The sequence below is a fragment of the Oryctolagus cuniculus genome, chromosome 16 (assembly GCF_051225735.1).
Source record: "Oryctolagus cuniculus isolate XC-2025 breed Fujian yellow rabbit chromosome 16, ASM5122573v1, whole genome shotgun sequence".
Lineage (NCBI taxonomy): Eukaryota > Metazoa > Chordata > Mammalia > Lagomorpha > Leporidae > Oryctolagus > Oryctolagus cuniculus.
In genome coordinates, this window is record NC_142882.1 from 538,940 (window position 1) to 557,614 (window position 18,675).

General features: G+C 70.9%; 1 protein-coding gene across 8 annotated transcripts in view; it reads right to left on the reverse strand.

Annotated features, from left to right (window-relative positions):
* Positions 1-18,675, reverse strand: part of SBNO2 (strawberry notch homolog 2) — a 37,450-nt gene that overhangs the window by 13,127 nt on the left and 5,648 nt on the right. For 5 of the 8 annotated variants that reach the window (XR_016222468.1, XM_051840285.3, XM_089315213.1 and 2 more), the window contains exons 2-4: positions 10,389-10,586; positions 7,842-7,915; positions 7,537-7,648 (exon numbers count right to left, since the gene is read on the reverse strand). Coding sequence is in view for 7 of the 8 variants with exons in the window: in XM_051840285.3 (XP_051696245.3) it covers positions 7,537-7,648; positions 7,842-7,915; positions 10,389-10,481 (279 nt within the window). In the remaining variant the exon portion in view is untranslated. Of the gene's footprint in view, positions 1-1,088; positions 1,225-7,536; positions 7,649-7,841; positions 7,916-10,388; positions 10,587-10,661; positions 10,836-18,675 lie in introns of those variants that run through there. The other 3 variants (XM_089315218.1, XM_089315217.1, XM_089315216.1) reach the window with 2 other exon arrangements.

An 18,675-nucleotide genomic window follows, 5' to 3' on the forward strand; every position in this document is an offset into this window, starting at 1 on the left:
TCCCCAGGCCTCCTGCCCCGTCCGGCATGAGCCGGCCTAGGGGCACCCTGCAGAAGCAATGCCACAGTCCACAGGGGCCCGAAGCAGGCCGGCCACAGCGTGGACACTGTGTGGGGAGGCGTGTCCACTCCCAGCTGGCAACAAAGGCACAGGCAATGAGGGACATTATCAGTGGGGGCAGGGTCTAGGCCCCCCTGCAGATCTGAAACCCTAAAACCGCCCACAAAGCCAGCTCGGCGGTGCCCCTCCCACCCATGCACCCCAGTGGTGCAGGCTGCTCCTGCCACACTGGCCTCCCCCTTCGTGGGGGTGGGGGGGCTCCCAGGGACCCTCGTCCAGCCCCGTCGTAGGTGGGTGGCTGTCGTGGGGGTGGGGGGGGCTGCCAGGGGCCCCTCGTCCAGCCTGTCATGGGTGGGTGGCTCAGTCGTGGGGGTGGAGGGGCTCCTAGGGGCCCCTCATCCAGCCCTGTCGTGGGTGGGTGGCTGTCGTGGGGGTGGGGGGGCTCCCAGGGGCCCCTCGTCCAGCCTGTCGTAGGTGGGTGGCTCAGTCGTGGGGGTGGTGACAGCAGATACCTCCCCAGGACACGTCAGGACTTCACTCCCGGCAGCCACCAGCTGAACTCCACGACGGTCCCCACCCCAGACAGCCACCCCAACCTCTGTTCCCCAGGCAGCGTCACTGCCCAGGCGGGGGCCCCGACCCCGCTGCACACCCACCTGCAGGCCGCTTCCCAGGCTGTGGGAGGGCAGGGTACCTCCCCCCTCCAGCCTCCCGGGGCGGTGGACACACCCCCTCCTGGCCCGGACGCTGACCCGAGACCCCAGAAGTTCGGGCTCCTGGGGACCCCACCTGGCCTCCTGCCCTCCCCGGCGCCCCACAGGGGCTGAGCAGCCCCCACCGCCTGGCTGGGACTCGGGCAGAACCCCCCGCTGGGCTGGCGGCTGCCAAGCCCCCTCCCCCGCGCCACCCCAGCTCCCCGGGACGGGACGGTCGCTCCCCATGGCAAGTTCCCAAAGCTGTCTTGGGACATCCCGGACGCACGCCGGCTGCCAGAGGAGAGCGGGCCGGGGCGGCCGGGGGTCGGTTACCTGGTCGAGAGCCGCGGGCTGCAGCCAGAACTGCAGCTGGGACATGGTGGAGGCGCGTGGCGGCCGCGCCGGCATCAGCGGGCGGCGGGCGCGGCGCTCGGCCGGGGCTGCATTTGCATGTCGGTTTAGTCACCGCGCCTCGCCTCGCGCCTGCTTCCTCTAAGGCCGGGGCTCACTTTCAGGAAGTGATGCCTGCCTGGTAAGTCAGGGCGATTCCTGGCAGGCAGGACAATTACCGTACGGGGCGGAATCCAGCCACAGACGGCTGTCAACAGCGGCGGCGGGCGGGCGCGCCCGCGGGCACGCAGCGCGGGCACAGGGCTGAGGGGGCGCGCGCCCCCGACCCTGGGGCCTCTGCGGGCTGGGGCGGGGGCGGGGCCAACCCAGGCCCCTCCACGGGGCGCCCCCCGCAGGCCAGGCTGGGCCCCACCTGCTGCCTCCCTCCCCAGCCAGGCAGCGCAGGACGGGGCAGAGCCGTGTGCGGAGCCTGCTGTGGCACCACCGTCCCCCCCCCCCCGGACCCGGTCCTGCCAGGGGAGATCCCACCCTGCAGCTTCCTCTGAAGGAGGGGAGGGGACACAGGCCGGGGGGAGCCAATCGTCACCCCAGACGCCTGTGGGTCCGCGCTGGCCCCGCAGAGCGGGGAGCGGAGGGCCAGCGTGACCACCGGGAAGCCAGGGAGGACAAGGGCGGCCCGGGCCCCGCTGCTGGGGACGTTGTCAGACCAACAGCCAGGGAGCCCAGAGCGGGAGACGTGAGTCAAGGCCAGGTGTGTGGGGGTGCAGGGGTGTAGCCTGCAGAGCCGGCCTCCCACATGGGCGCTGGTTCGCATCCCGGCCGCTCCACTTCCCACCCAGCTCCTGCTCCCAGCTCCCTCTCCAGCACCTGGGAGAGCAGCGGTGATGGCCCGAGTGCCGGGCCCCTGCACCCATGGGGAGACCGGATGGAGCCCCCGGCTCCCGGCTTCAGCCTGGCCCAGCCCTGGCTGCTGTGGCCATCTGGGGTGGGAACCAGCAGATGGAAGCTCTCTGTCTCTTCCTCTCTCTCTGTGACCTCTTGAAAACAAGGCGGCACGGGGCCCTCCCCGGCGCACAAGTGCTGGGGGTGGTGGTGAGCAGGGCCGGTGGGAGCTGACGCGCAGACGCCAGCCCGGCCGCTCCCCTCCTGCCATGCACCTCCGCACAGCGCTCGTCCACTCTCCGCCAAGATGGCCCCAGGGTCCAGCAGCAGGTGGGCGGGCACAGGGAGCAGCACGCGGCAGGAGCAGGGCCGGGGCTCTGACACGGCTACGGCATGGACGGCCCTGAGGGCGCCACGGCCAAGGAGACAGACACAGAGGCCTCCCGCGTGGGCTCCACAGATGGACAGGGCCAGGACAGGGCTTACAGGGACGGGAGGGCTGGGGAGGCTGGAGCTGACTGGACAGGGCCAGGAGAGGGGCTTACAGGGACGGGAGGGCTGGGGAGGCTGGAGCTGACTGGACACGGCCAGGACAGGGGCTCACGGGGACGGGAGGGCTGGGGAGGCCGGAGCTGACTGGACAGGGCCAGGACAGGGGCTCACGGGGACAGGAGGGCTGGAGCTGACTGGACACGGCCAGGACAGGGGCTCACGGGGACGGGAGGGCTGGGGAGGCTGGAGCTGACTGGACAGGGCCAGGAGAGGGGCTCTCGGGGACGGGAGGGCTGGAGCTGACTGGACACGGCCAGGACAGGGGCTCACGGGGACGGGAGGGCTGGGGAGGCTGGAGCTGACTGGACAGGGCCAGGACAGGGGCTCCACGGGGATGGGAGGGCTGGGGAGGCCGGAGCTGACTGGACACGGGGACGAGCTTTCTTTTGGGGTGAGAAGGTTCTGGGTCCAGGGTAGCGGTGGCCGCCGGGCTCTGGAAGGCTTCAAACAGGGTCACTTCTAAGGTATCTGTGCGTTTTGTCTCCCTTCCAGAAAGAACGAGGGGCAGGCGCGCGGCTCAGCGGCTCAGCGGCTCAGGCTGGGGGCCCGCATCCCACACCAGACCCCGCACCACAGTGCCTGGCCCAGTCCCGGCCCCTCCACTTCCGATCCAGAGCCCCGCTAACCCTGGGGGGAGGACGATGGCCCGGGTGCCTGGGCCCTGCCCGGTGGGAGACCCCGAGCGCCTGGCCGGGCCTGGCCTGCCTCCTGCAGGCATTGGTGGAGGACCAGCAGGCGCGAGCTCTCGCTGGGATACAGTTGGGGGTGGGGGAGCAGGAGAGGAGACGGACAGAGGGCTCTCGCTGTCCCTGGCTCCAGAGGTCCAGATGGCGCCCAGGGAGCAGGCCCAGGGCTGGGGTGGTCTGCCCAGGGAGGCTGCCGGACGGCCCCCCTCGGCCTGGGAGCACCTCTCCCCCCTCGGCCCCCAGAGCGGCCCCCCAGCACTGCAGGCGGCACAGGGCGCAGTGGCCCCGGAGCAGCTCTGTCCTGGGCTCAGGGCTGAGGACGGGGCTGCCGGCCCCCGCCCCTGGGTGCGGCCCAGCGGGCAGCGTTCGCAGGGCTGAGGCCAGCAGGCAGGCGGGGCGTGAGGCTAGGCAGGGCCTGGGGGGGCTGGGGGCTCGGGAGCCCCTGACGGCTGTGGGCGCCCTCACGCCCGCCTCCCTGGCCTCCTGCCTGCCGTCCTCCCTCACTGACCGCCCTCCCCGTGACACCGTGGGTCGGGTGGGTACCTGCGCCAGTGCAGGCGTTGCTTCATGCCCAGGGAGGGGTAAGGGTGGGGGAGACCCCCGGGACCCCGGCCCCACCCCCGCCTCACTGACACCTCGGGGCTGGGCTGGAGTCTGCGCTCCCTCCTGCCCGTCACGGGCGCCGCAGTGCGGCTGGGCCTCACCCCGCGGGAGTCCTGCGTGGGGCGGCCGCCCCGAGCCCAGGCCTGGGGCAGAAGGGCTTCCTGTAAGAAGAGAGCGCTCTCCCGCGCCGCCCGTGCTGGTAACTGGGGGGAGCCGGGCGAGACCTCTGACCCTGCGGAGACCCAGCTGAGGGTCGATGTGCAGCCCTGCCGCAGGCCGCGAGGCTGCCTGGCGCTTTCCTGGGCTGTGAGCTCAGCCCGGCTTCCCAGAAGCCCCGGGCTGGCAGGCAGCGCTGTTCCCGGACACGCTCCCCGAGGCGCTCACTCCTGGGGGACGTGCGGTGGGCGCCCTGTTCTGCCGACCGGCGGGGGAGGCCCCACGGAGAGGCCAGTGGCCACACCCAGCGCCACGGCCCTCGGGACAGCCCAGGGGCCGAGGCCAGGAGGGGCCCAGGGCGTGAGGTGCTCAGGAGAGCCCAGAGGGCACGCCCGGAGCCGCTCTGCAGGGCTGTTCCCTGCAGGGCGGGAGCCGCGGGCGCGGGAAGACGACCAGACAGGCACAGGCAGGTGGGCCGGGGTGCCAGCAGCACCAGGCCCAGGAGAGCCCGGGGGCCCCTCGAGGGCTCAGCCACGGCTGGAGGCACAGGTGCAGAGGGCCTGCGGGTGCACCACCGACAGCGTGGCCACCCTCACCCATGGACCTGCAGCCCCACACCCCGGGGTCCCACCCACCTGCACCCATACACACCCCCGGGGCCCCACCCACCTGCACCCACACATGGCACCCCTGCACCTGCATCCACACCCCTGCACCTGCACCCACACACACCTGCACCCCTGCACCTGCAGCCACACTACACCCCTGCACCTGCATCCACACTACACCCCTGCACCCACACACATCCCCAGGGCCCCACCCACCTGCACCCACACACGGCACCCCTGCACCTGCACCCACACCCCTGCATCCACACACACCCCTGCACCTGCATCCACACTACACCCCTGCACCTGCATCCACACACCCCTGCACCTGCAGCCACACTACACCCCTGCACCTGCATCCACACACCTGCATCCACGCTACACCCCTGCACCTGCATCCACGCTACACCCCTGCACCTGCATCCACACACCTGCATCCACGCTACACCCCTGCACCTGCACCCACACCCCTGCATCCACGCTACACCCCTGCACCTGCACCCACACCCCTGCATCCACGCTACACCCCTGCACCTGCATCCACACACCTGCATCCACGCTACACCCCTGCACCTGCATCCACACACCTGCATCCACGCTACACCCCTGCACCTGCACCCACACCCCTGCATCCACGCTACACCCCTGCACCTGCATCCACACACCTGCATCCACGCTACACCCCTGCACCTGCATCCACACACACCTGTACTTACACCTGCATCCATACACCCCTGCAGCTCCAAACTACACCCCTCACACCTGCACCCCTCACACCTGCACCCCTCACACTGTACCCCACGGCTCTGAGACCCCCACCGGGCCTGCCCTCCAGGCTCAGGCTGTCCGAGGTCACTGAGCAGGGCGTCCAAGCTGAGCACTTCCCGCAGGCCCGGGCAGCACGCCGGGACCACCCCCGGGGGCAGGCCTCGCGCACTCAGAAGCCCCGAAGGCCCAGGCGGGCGGATGAGGCAGAGCAGGTCACACACACCTGCCCAGCCCCTGATGTGGCCACGCAGCAAACACATCTCTGCACCCGCACCTGCTGGCCACACGGAGGCCCCGATGCTGAGCACGAGGGCCGGGGCCGCAGAGTTCCGACCTGGCCGTAGGGAGGAGGAGGGAGGGAGCAGCCCACTCAGCTCCCGTCGCCGGCGGAACGCGATGCCGGACACGCCCGCTGCCCCTCTGCGAGGAGGGGGCCCTGCACAGCCTCCCACGGAGGGACCGGGCGGCGCGCTGATGCCGCAGGTCAAAACTCAGCACGCTGGCCGTGGACGCTACACGGCCCGAGCCGGGCACAGCGTCACCGCTGCCCCACCGAGGTGCTGCCCGGGGAGCACCCCTGCCCGCCCCATGGAGGAGGCGCGGGGGAGTCTGGGGGTCCCCAGCTTCTCTAGAACATTCAGGCGTGCGGACGGCCTCACAGAGCTCCCGGAGCCCTGGGCCAGGCGTGGGGCCCCACTTGACCCGGCGCTCCTGGGAGCAGTGTCCTCTCCCCGGAGCCCTGTGTCTCCAGAAAGCAAGCAGCTGCCCGCAACTGGCCGCTCCGGGGTCCTGCGCCCCGGGGCCCTGAAGGGCTCAAGTGCAGAAGCCGGGGAGGGCTGACGGCAGCCAGGGCGGCCAGCACCAAGGCCAGGAGCGCCCACCCTCGCACTGCAGGAACCCCGGGGAGCTGCCCCACCCAGCTGGGCAGCTCTGCTCTCTCCCGTGGGTGGCAGGGCCACACGGGCCGGCCCCTGTCTCGTTCCGCTCCGGCCGCCAGGAAGCGGCTCCGGTGGTCGCCAGCTGGCGTGCTGTAGCCTGCGGCTGCCTACCCAGCTCTGGGTTTGCCTGCCCGACTCCTCCCGAGCCCTCCGGCGGCGCTAGCGCACGCACGGTTCCCCTTCCTGCCGTCAGACAACGCCTCCTCTGTGCCCGATGCCAGCGCCAGGTGCGGCAGGGCTGGCGGGGGGAGCCGGCCCCGGCATTCCCAGCTCCTGGCTGCTCCCTGGCTCCCGGCCCCTTCCTCCATGGTCCAGGCCAGCAGCTCGGCCTCCTCTAGCGTCTCCCCGACGCGGCCCCTCCTGCCCCGCTCGGGACGCTGGGGTGACCAGGAGCCTGCGTGAAGTCCACAGGCTCTGGGACGAGGCGGGCACAGCTCTGGGGCTACCGCCGTGCCGGCCGCCACTGTCACACATCTGGGCCGGCCAGGACACGGCCGTGAAAGCCTCTCACGCCAGGCTCAGGTCAGGACTCTGCTGGCTCCAAGAAGCAGGAGCCCCGGGGCTGAGGCTGCCAGCAACGCCCACCCGCCTCCCCGACCCGCCACACCCGGCCCACTGCCCTGAGGGGCAGGCGCAGCAGGCGCTCGGCCGCACACGTGTCAGTGGAGCTGTGGTGGGACCCAGGGCAGACGGGGCCCCGAACACATCACAGGGAGGGGGAGACAGGCAGGGACAGAGGAGGGCGAGCTGGGGGCAGTGGCGGGGTGGGGGGCCAGCAGCTCTGACGTCCACCCCACCTAGGCGACGGCAGACACGGGAGGGGTCACGGAGCTGAGCGGCCCCCGGGGTCCCAGGGCACCAGACCACCCTCTCCCTGCCTTCTGCTTTGCCCAGGGACATCGACACTCCCACCGTCTGGGCACACGGGGAGGGTGACCCTGGGTGCCCGCTCTTCCTGTGTTGCCACAGGTCCTCGTACTGACCCGAGGTCAGGGCAGGGGCGTGGGCAGGCCTCCGACGCCCCCCACCCCCAGCCAGGGACTCTAGGGCCGGCTGGGGCTCGCTCTTCGCAGCTGGTGGCCCGGGGGCCCGGGCCCCAGTGACCCACAAAGCACCAGCCATGCTCCCTGCCCACGGCCTCCCACAAACCCCAGGGCCTGCGGCCCAGCCAAGGTCGCTGGGTCCCGGGGTGGGCAGCAGGGCCTGCAGACCCCACCACACGCCCGGCCTCTCCTACCTGAGGGAAGTCGCTGCTCTCTGGCAGGAGGCTGGAGGCGGAGGCCACGGGGGCATAGCTGGTGTCCGGGCAGGGCTGGCCGCCGAGGAAGGGGGCGGTGCTTGTGAACTGGCTGGGGGCGGGAGGGGAGGGGGTGACGGGGCTGACGGGGAGCGGGACCCGCTGCCCAGGGCTGCCCTCCAGGGCCCAGGATGGGCACTCGGCAGCCACGGGCCGCGACAGCCCGACGTGGCCCCTCCAGGGTTCCCGCACGGCGGGCGCAGCGCTGCCCTCCTCGCCCGCCCCCCCCAGCCCTGCCCACTCACTGGCTCTCGCTGGCGTAGGCTGGGAACGGCGCCTGTGGGCAGGGGCTCCACCAGGGGGAGTGCAGCGCGGGGCTCTGGAACAGGGGGCGGGCGTGAGGCGGGTGCAGGGGCCGGGGCTCCCCTGGGGCTGTGAGCAGTGCCAGGCCTCAGTCTCCCCGTCGGCACCGCGATGGGCTCAGGACAGGGCCGGGAGCTGGCGGGGGGGGGGCCAGCGCCAGCCGGCCGCCCCAGGCCCCTGGAGAGCCTGGGAGGCCAGACTGCCCGGCCCGCCTGGGCCCAGGGCCAGTGTGCAGGGGTGAGGCGGTGAGGGCAGGGCCACGCGAGGGAGACCCGGGTGAGGCCCACCTCACTCCCGGGTGGGCCCTGGGCTCTTCTGGCCAGGACGGGAGGCAGTCCGGTGTCTCCTCCCAGCTGGGGGGCCCAGCGCTCCTCACAGGGCTGGGTGGGCAGCTGGGACCACGAGTCCAGGGTCCACAGGGGCCTGAGGTCTCCGTGCCTCCCTGCGGCCCCGCACTGGGACCTGACGGGCCCACGGGCACGGGCGTCCCCGGGAGAGGCTGCCCTGGCCAGATGCGCCTCCCCGGTGCCCTGGCAAAGGCCGGCGCCCCCGCCGGGGGGCACAGTGCAGGGCACGGCAGGCCCAGAGGGGCAAGCTCAGGGAGCAGTCGGGCGGGCCTGGGCTCGGACACCTCGTGCCCGGCAGACGGAGCGCACTCGGCGGCGGGGCCTGCCTTTCCGCCACTCTCGCGGGGAGCCCGGGGTCCCTGGGAGAGGCCGAGGGCTCATCCCGGCACCAGGCGGCCTCCCCACGGCCCTGCGGCGGCTTCACGGGGACGGCCAGCCCCGGGGGCCCCAGCAGGCCACAGCCAGGCCCATCTGGGCTGGGAGCTGCCGGGGGCCCGGCCTCCCTGAGTCCGAGTGTGGGGGTGGCACGAGTGGCCTCCGGGCTTCCTGCTCCAGGGCCCACAGCAGGGATCCTCTGTGGAAGCTTCCAGAAGGAAGCGGGGCCGCCCCGGCCACTGGTCTAGCGTCCACCTACCCCCCCACCGGCCCGCAGAGGGACAAGAAAACGCCAGGGCCACGTGGCGCATCCAGAATGTCCCACAGAACTCGGGCAGCGGGCTCGGGGCCCACAGGGGACAAAGGCCATGGAGGCCACGGGGCTGCGGGGCTCAGGCTGTGCCCAGGCCGGGCCTGGGGCTGCCCTCACGGAGCTCCCCGGCCAAGAGGGACCGGACAGTCCTGGCTTGCCTACCTAGCTCCCCAGCTGTGGCTGTGCTGGGGCTGCCAGTCAGGGACACCTCAGACCCACGGCACAGCCGGCCCGCCAGAACCCTCCCGGAACCGGAATCTGCCGGCGGCAGCGAGCAGGCCGACTCCACCTTCACGGGGCAGGTTCTGGTGTGAGACTGGCCCAGAGACGGCACCTGATCCCGGCCAGGCGTGCAGAGCGGGCCCTGGGGGTCTTCCACCTGGGGTCGCAGGGCCCCCTCTCCGGGGGCTCCCTGGCCACGTCCCCGTGTGTGGCCAGTGGGCAGCCCCCTCACGACAGCCCAACCCTGCAGACCAAGGGACCCCTCCTCCCTTGTGCGGATCGCCAAGGCGGCTCAGAGCCAAGCCGGCATCAAACCGCACCTCGTGCAGCAGGGTCCTCAGCCCCCAGGTCCCTGTCCGGCCGCCACAGCTGCCCAGGCACAGCAGGGGTCCCGGCGGGTGGTCGGCTTCCTGGGCGCCACCACCAGCTGCCCCAGGACGCAGCCGTCCACAGCTGAGCCGCGGCCCCCACGGGGCCCCCTCCTCGCTCTGGACTGAGGCACAGCCTCGGCCCCCCAGCGCTGCCCGGCACCCCCGGGCCCCACTGCAGGTGTTCCTCCCCACGGGGCAGGCGCTGCAGGCTCACTGAGGAAAGGGGGTTCCGGGCCTGTGGGCCGCCTGCGACGTGACAGTCTGCCTGTGTGGAACTATTCCCAGCGGCCGAAGGCGACCCTCAGAGGTGACCGCACGGCTACACCGTGGCCCACCAGGACCGGGGCTCGGAGCTGCAGAGCCAGGCAGACACGCGTGGTCGCCACCCGGGGAGGCCAGGCTGAGAAGGCTACAGCCCACGTGACCCCAACCCTGCGACATCTGGGAAGGGCAAAACTGTGCCGTCGGCAAATGACCCGAGGCCGCCCGGGCGGGGCCCAGGGGTCTGCGGCCGTGACCCTGAGCGGCTGGGCGGCCAGGGGCACGCAGCTCTGCTCGCCGAGCACTGGCCTCGTGGGAAAAGGCTGCGCAAGAAACGAGCCACCCCGAACTGAAGCCCCGTGAAGTCAAGGTTAAAGACGACTCGGGGCCCACTCGGGCTCCCACATCTCCCCCCGAGGCCAGGACCTCGGGAAGAACCTGCACAGCCAGCGACGGAGCTGGGGGTCCCCTCAGGGAGTCGTCCCGGAAGGTGGGGCCTGAGGACCCCCTTCAGTCAGACAGCAGCCTCTGCAGGGCCCGGAGGCCGGCACCCCGGCAGGGGCGGGGAAGGCCGAGGCCGAGGCCCTGGGCGGGGCTCACCTGCAGGGGTGGTGGGCTGTAGAGGATGCTGCCCGCAGGCGGGGGCTCATGCTGAGGGTACTCCCCGTCCATGGCCGGCCCCACGGCCAGCATCGGGTGGCTCTGGCCAGGCGCCAGGCACGGGGGTCCGGGCCCCGGGGCGCAGGCCGTCTATCTGGGCTTCTCACTCCACGCTGGCTCTGGTGGCGGCATCCTGTCCTGTGGAGAGAGGCGGCGCCCTGAGACCACGCCCCCGCCCCGCCCTCACAAGCCGACCCCAGGGGGCACTGTCACCTGTGCAGGCCCCGGCCCGTGACCTCACAACCAGTCCTCAAGGCTGTGGAGGAAGACACCCGTCCGGGCCGGGGCTGCACCGGGGCAGGGCCTCCCGGGGCCACCGGAGCCGCGCCGACCCCACGCTCCGGCACCTGCGGACCCCCGAGGGCCCGGGCCCCAGGCCGCGTGGGCAGCCGGCCCAGGGCGTTAATCACTGGGGAAGGCAGGAAGGGGAGGTGCGGCTGCCACTCCCGGCCCGGCCCCGAAGTGAGGAAATCCTCGGGACTTCCAGTAATCGCCGTCGCCTCGCGCAGGCGGCTTGTGCAATCCGTGGGGGAGGGGGCGCTCCCTCCCCCCAGTGCCGGGGCAGGGGGAGCGCGGGACGGGGACCCAGGCCCCCGCATCGCTTCCTGCTCCTACCCCACACCGGGACCCCTCGGGGGCCTGGCTGACCTGCACGGCCCCCTCCCAGGCTCCCACGGGCCAGGGCCCGGCAACAGCCTCTCCACCGAGACTGGGGCCGGGAGGGCAGGGTCGGCAGGGCCAGGCCGGCGGACGGCCATGGGGGGCCTCGGTACTCCCAGCCTGCTTTGCTCACCCGGGAACAAAGGAGCCGCCCACAGCCACTGTTCCCAGCCCCCCGAAGGGCTCTGCCGGGACCATGCCCTGGGCCCCGCTCTACAGGGCCGACCCTCCCCACGCACAGGGCTCTGAGTCCACCGGGACGGGCACGTCACGCTGCGGGCCCCACTCACCCCTCCCTCCCGGAACCCCAGCCCCCTCCCCCACAGCCCCCGAGCCCCTTGGACGCCTTCTCCAGGGGAGCTCAGGTTCCCACGTGGCCCGCAGGGAGCACCTCGGGAGGGGCTGGGCTGGGGGGTCTGTGCTGGGCTCCGGGAGGCCTCTGACCAACCAGGGCGTTCAGGGCTGGAGGGGCAGCGACGTGGCCGTGTGACAGGGTCGTGTGACAAACCCAAGATGGGAACAGAGGCAGGAGGCTCGCACCGCGTGTGCGGCTGTGACCTGGCGGCCTGGGCGATGGTGACAGCGGGTGACTGTGAGCCGGCCAAGCCCGGCCACACAAAACACGGACACGAAATGCCACGGCGAGGCGGGCCAGTGCGCACTGAGAGGAGTGGACACACTCGTGGGGCCACTACGTGCAGGACAGGAGTGTGGCTGGCACAGGGCTGGCACCACGCTCACACGTGCAGGACAGGAGTGCAGCTGGCACAGGGCCGGCACCACGCTCACGCGTGCAGGACAGGGGCGCGGCCGGCACAGGGCCGGCACCACGCTCACACGTGGACAGGGGCGTGGCCGGCACAGGGCCGGCACCACGCTCACACGTGGACAGGGGCGCGGCCGGCACAGGGCCGGCACCACGCTCACGCGTGCAGGACAGGGGCGCGGCCGGCACAGGGCCGGCACCACGCTCACGCTCAGGGGGCCGCAGGCACGAAAGGCCACCCCGCGTGGGGCTCCCGCGGTAGGGGACATCCGGCACAGCGAATCCACAGAAAGCCGTGGATTTGTGGCTGCGGGGGGGGGTGCTTCTGTGCCTGCTGCCCCCCTCACGCCGCAGGGGCCACCCTCCCCAGGAACCAGCCCGGCTCTCCCCAGCACCTCGCGCTCCCTGCTGCCCCGGGTGCCCTGGGGGTCCCACGGCCCCCCAACCCCCACTGCTCGCGAGGCTGTCACTCAGCCCCAGGCCCCTCCTCTCACAGGAGAATGCCCCTCCCCCAGGAAGGCCTGTGGCAGCTGGGGAGAGCAGGGGTGTGCAGGGCTGCTCCCTCGCACACACACTCACTCTGACACACACACACTCTGACACACATACACACCCGCTCATCTGACACACACACACACACACGAGCGCACATGGGTACTCCCTCTGACACACACACACTCACTCTGACACACATACACATGAGCACACACCCGCACATCTTACACACACACGAGTGCACACTCACACACACACATACACACACTCTTACACACACACGAGTGCACACCTGCTCATCTCACACACACTGACACACACAGAAGCACACACACGAGCGTACTCTCGCACACTCACACACACGAGCGCACACCCACTTGTCTTGCACACACACTGACACACACAGAAGCACACACATAAACACAAGCACACACTCGCTCATCTCACACACTCACACACACGAGCACACACCCACTTGTCTCGCACACTGACACACACGGAAGCACACACACGAGCACACTCTCGCACACCCTGACACTCAGTCGCCGTGGGTGCCAGTGGCCGCAGAGATGTGATCTCCCTTGGAATGACGCCTTCAAGCGTGTCACCGTTAGAGACAAAGACGACGGAACTGGTGGCCCGACAGGGTCCTGGGCGGCGTCAGGAGGCCCTGCGTCCAGACACGCCCCCAGCAGGCCACGTCCACGGCGGCTGCCCACGGGGTGCCGCTCCGGGGAGATGCGCCACGCCCTCCTTAGTGGCCACACCTGCGTGTCTCTCCCAGGACGCGGAGACCCAAAGGGCACGTTCAGAAGCACAAGGCCGCTGCACCCTCCAGACCCCGCCCCAGAGCACCTGCCACGGCCCCTCCCCGCCCCGCCGACACTGGCAAACACGGAGACTGAGGCCCGGGACGTGACGGGGACACAGGGACAGTGCAGCCCTCACAGAGCCTCTGCACCGGGGACCAGGTACCCCTGCCGCACCGTGAGGCAGCCCCAGCCCTACGTGCCACAGGCCGCGACCTCGAGGCCGTGACCGTGACCCACTGGACTCCGCGCACGGACTGCAGGGCTCAGACGGCCTGAGCACGTGGCCCAGGGCCCCAGCCGGGCGGAGGGGCTGCGGATTTCACAAGGCTCGGCTGATGTGGGGCAGACAGTCCCAGGGAATCTGGACGCCTGGCTGGGCCCCGGCTTGGCCAGCCAGGGCTGTCTGGTGGGGAAAGGGCACCCTGGCCCCTTGCCCCCATGGCCCGTCCCATGGAGACAGAGCCCCGCCACCCCCCCCAGGCCCGTCCCATGGAGACAGCCCCACCACCACCCCCCCCGGCCCGTCCCATGGACACAGAGCCCCGCCACCCCCCCCAGGCCCGTCCCATGGAGACAGCCCCGCCACCCCCCCAGGCCCGTCCCATGGAGACAGAGCCCCGCCACCCCCCCCAGGCCCGTCCCATGGAGACAGCCCCGCCACCCCCCCCCCCAGGCCCGTCCCATGGAGACAGCCCCACCACCCCCCCCCCGGCCCGTCCCATGGAGACAGAGCCCCGCCACGCCCCCCAGGCCCGTCCCATGGAGACAGAGCCCCGCCACCCCCCCAGGCCCGTCCCATGGAGACAGAGCCCCGCCACCCCCCCCAGGCCCGTCCCATGGAGAGAGCCCCACCACCCCCCCAGGCCCGTCCCATGGAGACAGAGCCCCGCCACCCCCCCCAGGCCCACCCCATGGAGACAGAGCCCCGCCACCCCCAGGCCCGGCTCCAGGAGCCCTGCTCAGCATGGCCGTGGCTTCACGGAGGCCTCGGGTGGGTGCTGAGTGGGTCAGTCCCAGCAAGACACCAGCCGGGGACATCATGGATAAAGGGGTTCGGTCCCCCAGAGCCACAAGTGGGAGACGTCGGTGGGACACGCGGGGAGGGGACTTGACATCAGGAAATGCCGCCCTCCTGGTGCCGACCCCGGGGACCCTGGGAGCCCTCCCCACCGCAGGGGCCACTGCGTCCAGCCAGGCCTTGCGCGCCCTCCCTGCTGTCAGTGCCCGAGCCAGCTCACATCTGGCCTGGCCTGAGGCTGACCAACCCCTCGCCGGGGTCCCTGCTGCCCCCGACTGCCCCTGCCCCGTGGGAGGGCAGCCCCCCCCCCCAGCCACGCTTGTTCCCTCCAGGCCTCCGGGGCGTCTGCTCGGGGCTGTGCTTGCGGAGCAGGGGGCAGGTGGACTCCAGGGCCCTTCAGAGGGGTGGGGGGTTGGGCATGCTGTATAAGATTTGTTTGTTTGTTTGAAAGGCAGAGAAATGGAGAGAGGAGGAGAGAAAGAGTTTCCACCTGCTGGCTCACTCCCCAGATGGCCACACGGCCGGGGATGAGCCAGGCTGAAGCCAGGAGCCAGGAGCCCCATCGGGGTCTCCCACGCGGGTGCAGGGGCCAGGCACTCGGGCCATCCTCCACTGCTCTCCCAGGCCACCGCAGGGAGCTGGATGGGAAGTGGAGCAGCCGGGACTCGAGCCCGTGCCCACGTGGACGCCAGCACCGCAGGCAGCGGCTGTACCCGCTACACTGTAACACTGGGCCCCCCCCCCCCGACTGCTGATTTACCAAAACACAACCAGACACACGTACACGCACACGCGGGCACAAAGACAACCGGGACAGACACCTTCGGGCCACGCAAGTGCCAGAGTCCCAGCGTTTTCTCAAGATGCTGCCACCGTGGGGGAACGGACACAGGGACGCGCTCTGAGAATCTAACAGCAGCCCGTGTCTGCCAGCGCGACTCGGACCCACACGGCGGGTGTGCCCGTGCACGGCTGACAGCTGGGGGGCACACACTGGGGGGGCTCACACTGGGGGGGCTCACACTGGGGGCACACTCTGGGGGGCTCACACTGGGGGGCACACACTGGGGGGGCTCACACTGGGGGGGCTCACACTGGGGGCACACTCTGGGGGGCTCACACTGGGGGGCACACACTGGGGGGGCTCACACTGGGGGGGCTCACACTGGGGGGCTCACACTGAGGGGTACACACTGAGGGGGGCTCACACTGGGGGGCTCACACTGGGGGGGCTCACACTGAGGGGGGCACACTGAGGGAGGCTCACACTGGGGAGCACACACTGAGGGAGGCTCACACTGGGGGGCTCACACTGGGGGCTCACACTGGGGGGCTCACACTGGGGGCTCACACTGAGGGGGGCACACACTGGGGGGGCTCACACTGGGGGGCTCACACTGGGGGGCTCACACTGGGGGGCTCACACTGAGGGGGGCACACACTGGGGGGGCTCACACTGGGGGCTCACACTGGGGGGCACACACTGGGGGGCTCACACTGGGGGGGCACACTGAGGGGGGCTCACACTGAGGGGGGCTCACACTGAGGGGGGCACACACTGGGGGGGTTCACACTGAGGGGGGCACACACTGAGGGGGGCACACACTGGGGGGGTTCACACTGAGGGGGGCTCACACTGGGGGGCTCACACTGGGGGGCTCACACTGAGGGGGGCACACACTGGGGGGGCTCACACTGGGGGCTCACACTGGGGGGCACACACTGGGGGGCTCACACTGGGGGGGCACACTGAGGGGGGCTCACACTGAGGGGCTCACACTGGGGGGGCACACTGAGGGGGGCTCACACTGAGGGGCTCACACTGGGGCGGCTTACACTGAGGGGGGCTCACACTGAGGGGCTCACACTGGGGGGGCTCACACTGAGGGGCTCACACTGAGGGGGGCTCACACTGAGGGGGGCTCACACTGGGGGCTCACACTGAGGGGCTCACACTGGGGGGCATACACTGGGGGGCTCACACTGGGGGGGGCACACTGAGGGGGGCTCACACTGGGGGGGCTCACACTGGGGGGCACACACTGGGGGGGCTCACACTGGGGGCTCACACTGGGGGGGGCACACTGAGGGAGGCTCACACTGGGGAGCACACACTGAGGGAGGCTCACACTGGGGGGCTCACACTGGGGGCTCACACTGGGGGGCTCACACTGGGGGCTCACACTGAGGGGGGCACACACTGGGGGGGCTCACACTGGGGGGCTCACACTGGGGAGCACACACTGGGGGGGCTCACACTGGGGGGCTCACACTGGGGGGGGCACACTGAGGGAGGCTCACACTGGGGAGCACACACTGAGGGAGGCTCACACTGGGGGGCTCACACTGGGGGCTCACACTGGGGGGCTCACACTGGGGGCTCACACTGAGGGGGGCACACACTGGGGGGGCTCACACTGGGGGGCTCACACTGGGGAGCACACACTGGGGGGCTCACACTGGGGGGCTCACACTGGGGGGCTCACACTGAGGGGGGCACACACTGAGGGGGGCACACACTGAGGGAGGCTCACACTGGGGGGCTCACACTGGGGGCTCACACTGGGGGGCTCACACTGGGGGCACACACTGGGGGGCTCACACTGGGGGGGGCACACTGAGGGGGGCTCACACTGAGGGGCACACACTGAGGCGGCTTACACTGAGGGAGGCTCACACTGGGGGGCTCACACTGGGGGCTCACACTGCGGGGGGCAGCAGGGCTGTGGTGCCTGAGGGGCTGCTCGTCTCCTGGAGCACTAGAGCTCAGGTCCTACAAGAGCACCACCGGGGCCGGCGCTGGCGCAGCGGGTGACGCTGCTGCCTGCAGGGTCGCATCCCCTAGGGGCGCGGGTTCGAGTCCTGGCTGCTCCACTTCCCAGCCAGCTCCCTGCTGTGGCCTGGGAGAGCAGTGGACGATGGCCCAGGTCCTGGGCCCTGCACCCGCGTGGGGGACCCTGGTGCAGCCCTGGCCATTGCGGGCATTTGGGGAGTGAACCAGGTGGACGGAAGATCTCTCTCTCTCCGACTGCCTTTCACATAAATAAGTAAATATTTAAAAAAAGGAAAACCTCCAAAAGCAATGAAAGTAAAAGCCCCCTCCACAGCCCTGGGAGGCAGAGCCCCCCCCCCCCCAGGGCCTGGGCAGGCCCAGCTGAGCCCGCCCCCTGCAAGAGACAAAGTTCTCTGCCTAAATATTCGCTGAATGAACCCACCGGAGGTGACCGAGGTGGGCGGGGCCCAGGTGACCAAGGTGGACGGGGCCCAGGACCCGCCCACGGCAGGAGCCTGGGGAAGTGCTGGCCGGGCAGGACCCGGTGCACACCAGGGTCTCCCGCCCTGCCGTGGTCACGTATCCGCGCCCTGGCAAGGCCGGCCACAGGCAGCCTCACCACACGCCAGCCCACCGCACCACCTGAACCCAGCGCCCCCGGTGCCCGGGCTCCTGGCTCGGCCTCCGCCTCCCAGCCGGCCCTGGGATGGGCACCTCAGAACCCAGGGAACCGGGCCCCCTCCGGACCCACACACGAGACTGCGGCCAGGCCTTGCCGAGGGCACCTCGGAGCTGGTCACGCCAACCCACAGGCTGGACGCCGCCCGGAGCCGAGCGCCAAGCACGCGTGCTTCCTCCCCAGGGCCTCTCTGGCCCCCGCTGCCTGCCCCACCTCTTACGGCAGTTAGGAGAGGTCCCTCCCAACCTCCTCCCCGGGGCCAGGGAGCAGTGACGGAGACCACAGCCCAGGGCAGCTCCCCGGCCCGGTGGTGGAGGCCACGGCCTGGTTTGGGTCCTGGCTCCTCCGCTTGATCCAGCTTCCTGCAACGCGCCTAGGAAGGCAGTGGGTGATGGCTCGAGTTCTCGGGTCTCTGCTACCCTCGTGGGAGACCCACACAGAATTCCTGGGCCCTGGCTTCAGCCCGACCCAGTCCTGGCCGTCGTGGGTGTATGGGGAGCGGATCCCCACAGCCAAGATCTCTGTGTCTCTCTGCCTTTCGAATAAAATGAAAATAGCATTTTAAGTCCTGTGTCTGGATGACGTCCCAGAGAGCTCCCACGGTGGTGGGATTGGGGTGGGGGTGGACCGGCTCCAGCACGGCCCCCGGCACAGCCCCCGGCCCTGGGAGCCCCGGCACACGGCGCCTGCCGAGGGTGGTGACCCTGGGCTCTGTGGAGGTCCCAGGAGGCGCCAGAGGGCAGCGGCTCGGATGCCAAGGACAGGCAGCCCCGCTCGTGCCCCGGGCAGGCGCCGTGACGATCTCACAGGGGCTGGGCCAGAGGCCCTCGGCCTCCTTTCAGACAAACAAGGTCGCCTGAGAGGCGTGCGGCCGGCGGGGTGGGGTCTGTCTCGAATTCCCAGTTCCGCTCCTCAGCCCAAGGCCTCTGAGGCGAAAGGGGGTGCTACTGCCCCAGCCGACCTGCAGGCCCCCGCGGCTGCTGTCCCCCGACCAGGCCAAGTTCAGCCTGGGGCAGCTGTTGGC